The sequence below is a fragment of the Formica exsecta genome, unplaced genomic scaffold (assembly GCF_003651465.1).
Source record: "Formica exsecta isolate Colony F162 unplaced genomic scaffold, ASM365146v1 scaffold1025, whole genome shotgun sequence".
In the NCBI taxonomy this organism is placed as follows: Eukaryota; Metazoa; Arthropoda; class Insecta; order Hymenoptera; family Formicidae; genus Formica; species Formica exsecta.
Window position 1 is genome coordinate 172,261 of NW_021848365.1, and position 1,193 is coordinate 173,453.

General features: G+C 23.1%; 1 protein-coding gene across 1 annotated transcript in view; it reads right to left on the reverse strand.

The window, feature by feature from the left end:
• Window positions 1-175: 175 nt before the first annotated feature.
• Window positions 176-1,193, reverse strand: part of LOC115233217 (aminopeptidase M1-like) — a 4,776-nt gene continuing 3,758 nt past the window's right edge. Inside the window, exons 5-6 of the mRNA XM_029803526.1 lie at window positions 658-799; window positions 176-261 (exon numbers count right to left, since the gene is read on the reverse strand). Of these exons, the coding sequence (XP_029659386.1) occupies window positions 176-261; window positions 658-799 (228 nt within the window). The remainder of the gene's footprint in view (window positions 262-657; window positions 800-1,193) is intronic.

Consider the following 1,193-nt stretch of genomic DNA (forward strand, 5'->3'; position numbering starts at 1 on the left):
GAAGAGTGGAAGAGAAATATATTTTCAAATATATTTAAAAATATTGAGAAAAAGTGAGAGAAAAAAGGAATAAAAAAATATTTAAGCAACGATTGAACGAGACAATTTTTATATTTAACTCTAAGAGAGTATATGTATTATATTACATAAGAGATTATATTATATTATATCTTACTTACTTTTTATATAAATATGTATGGATAGTCTGCCAAAATGCATCTATGTCAAAGACATGTTGTAACATGCGGAGTATAACGGATGCTACGACAATTTATATTATAAAAAATATGATTAAATATATTCAGAATAAATTTATCACAACTTTTTTTAAATGAAGTTAATTTGGTAAAGAAATTTTAATTTTAATTTTTCAATGTTTATGTGTCTGTGTATGTATATGAATATATATGTTTATGTACGTGTGTACATATACGTATATATTATATTAATAAACTGAAGATAAATTTTTTTATTTTTAGCTTTTTAAATTTTATTTGTTAGCATAGAAATTTATAAGTGATCATTTAATCATGTTCAATCAATAGTAAATTTTTTTAGTAATAATAAATTTTTTTGTTTTTATCTTTCTAAATTTTGTTTGTTACATTAGCATAAAAATTTATATGTGATCATTTAATCATGTTCAAACAATCATACCTTTGATGTAATTAGGAATCTCAACCGAAACGACTTTGCCTTGATAATTTCGAGGTAACATTCTGTCATCAACGTCAAAATGAAGGGATTCATGTTGAAATTGGACCACGAACAAGTCTATTATCCGAAAATTTGACAAAGTCTAAAGAAGAAAGTTTTGATGTGATTATATAAATATTCAATTGGAAGAAAAATGCTTTATTCTTTATTCTTTCTCATATAGTTAAAAATAAAGTATCTTTTAAAAATAACATGCAATGTAATTGATTCGGATTAAACATTAAAAATCGTTTAAAATGTATTGTTACACACAAACTTTTTAAAAATCTTTTTGATTTAAATATGTATACTGAGATAATATATTGAGGTCTAATCAAAAATTATCCGACCTTATTTTTTTTGCGTGAACCAGCTGCAGCCCAGTGAGGGTACTAATGCAGCTCAATGCAGATATTATAAAAATTTGAAAGAATTGAATCATTCTGATTTTAATTGACTAACGATAAGAAAAAAATAAAAAAAATAAAAATATATAT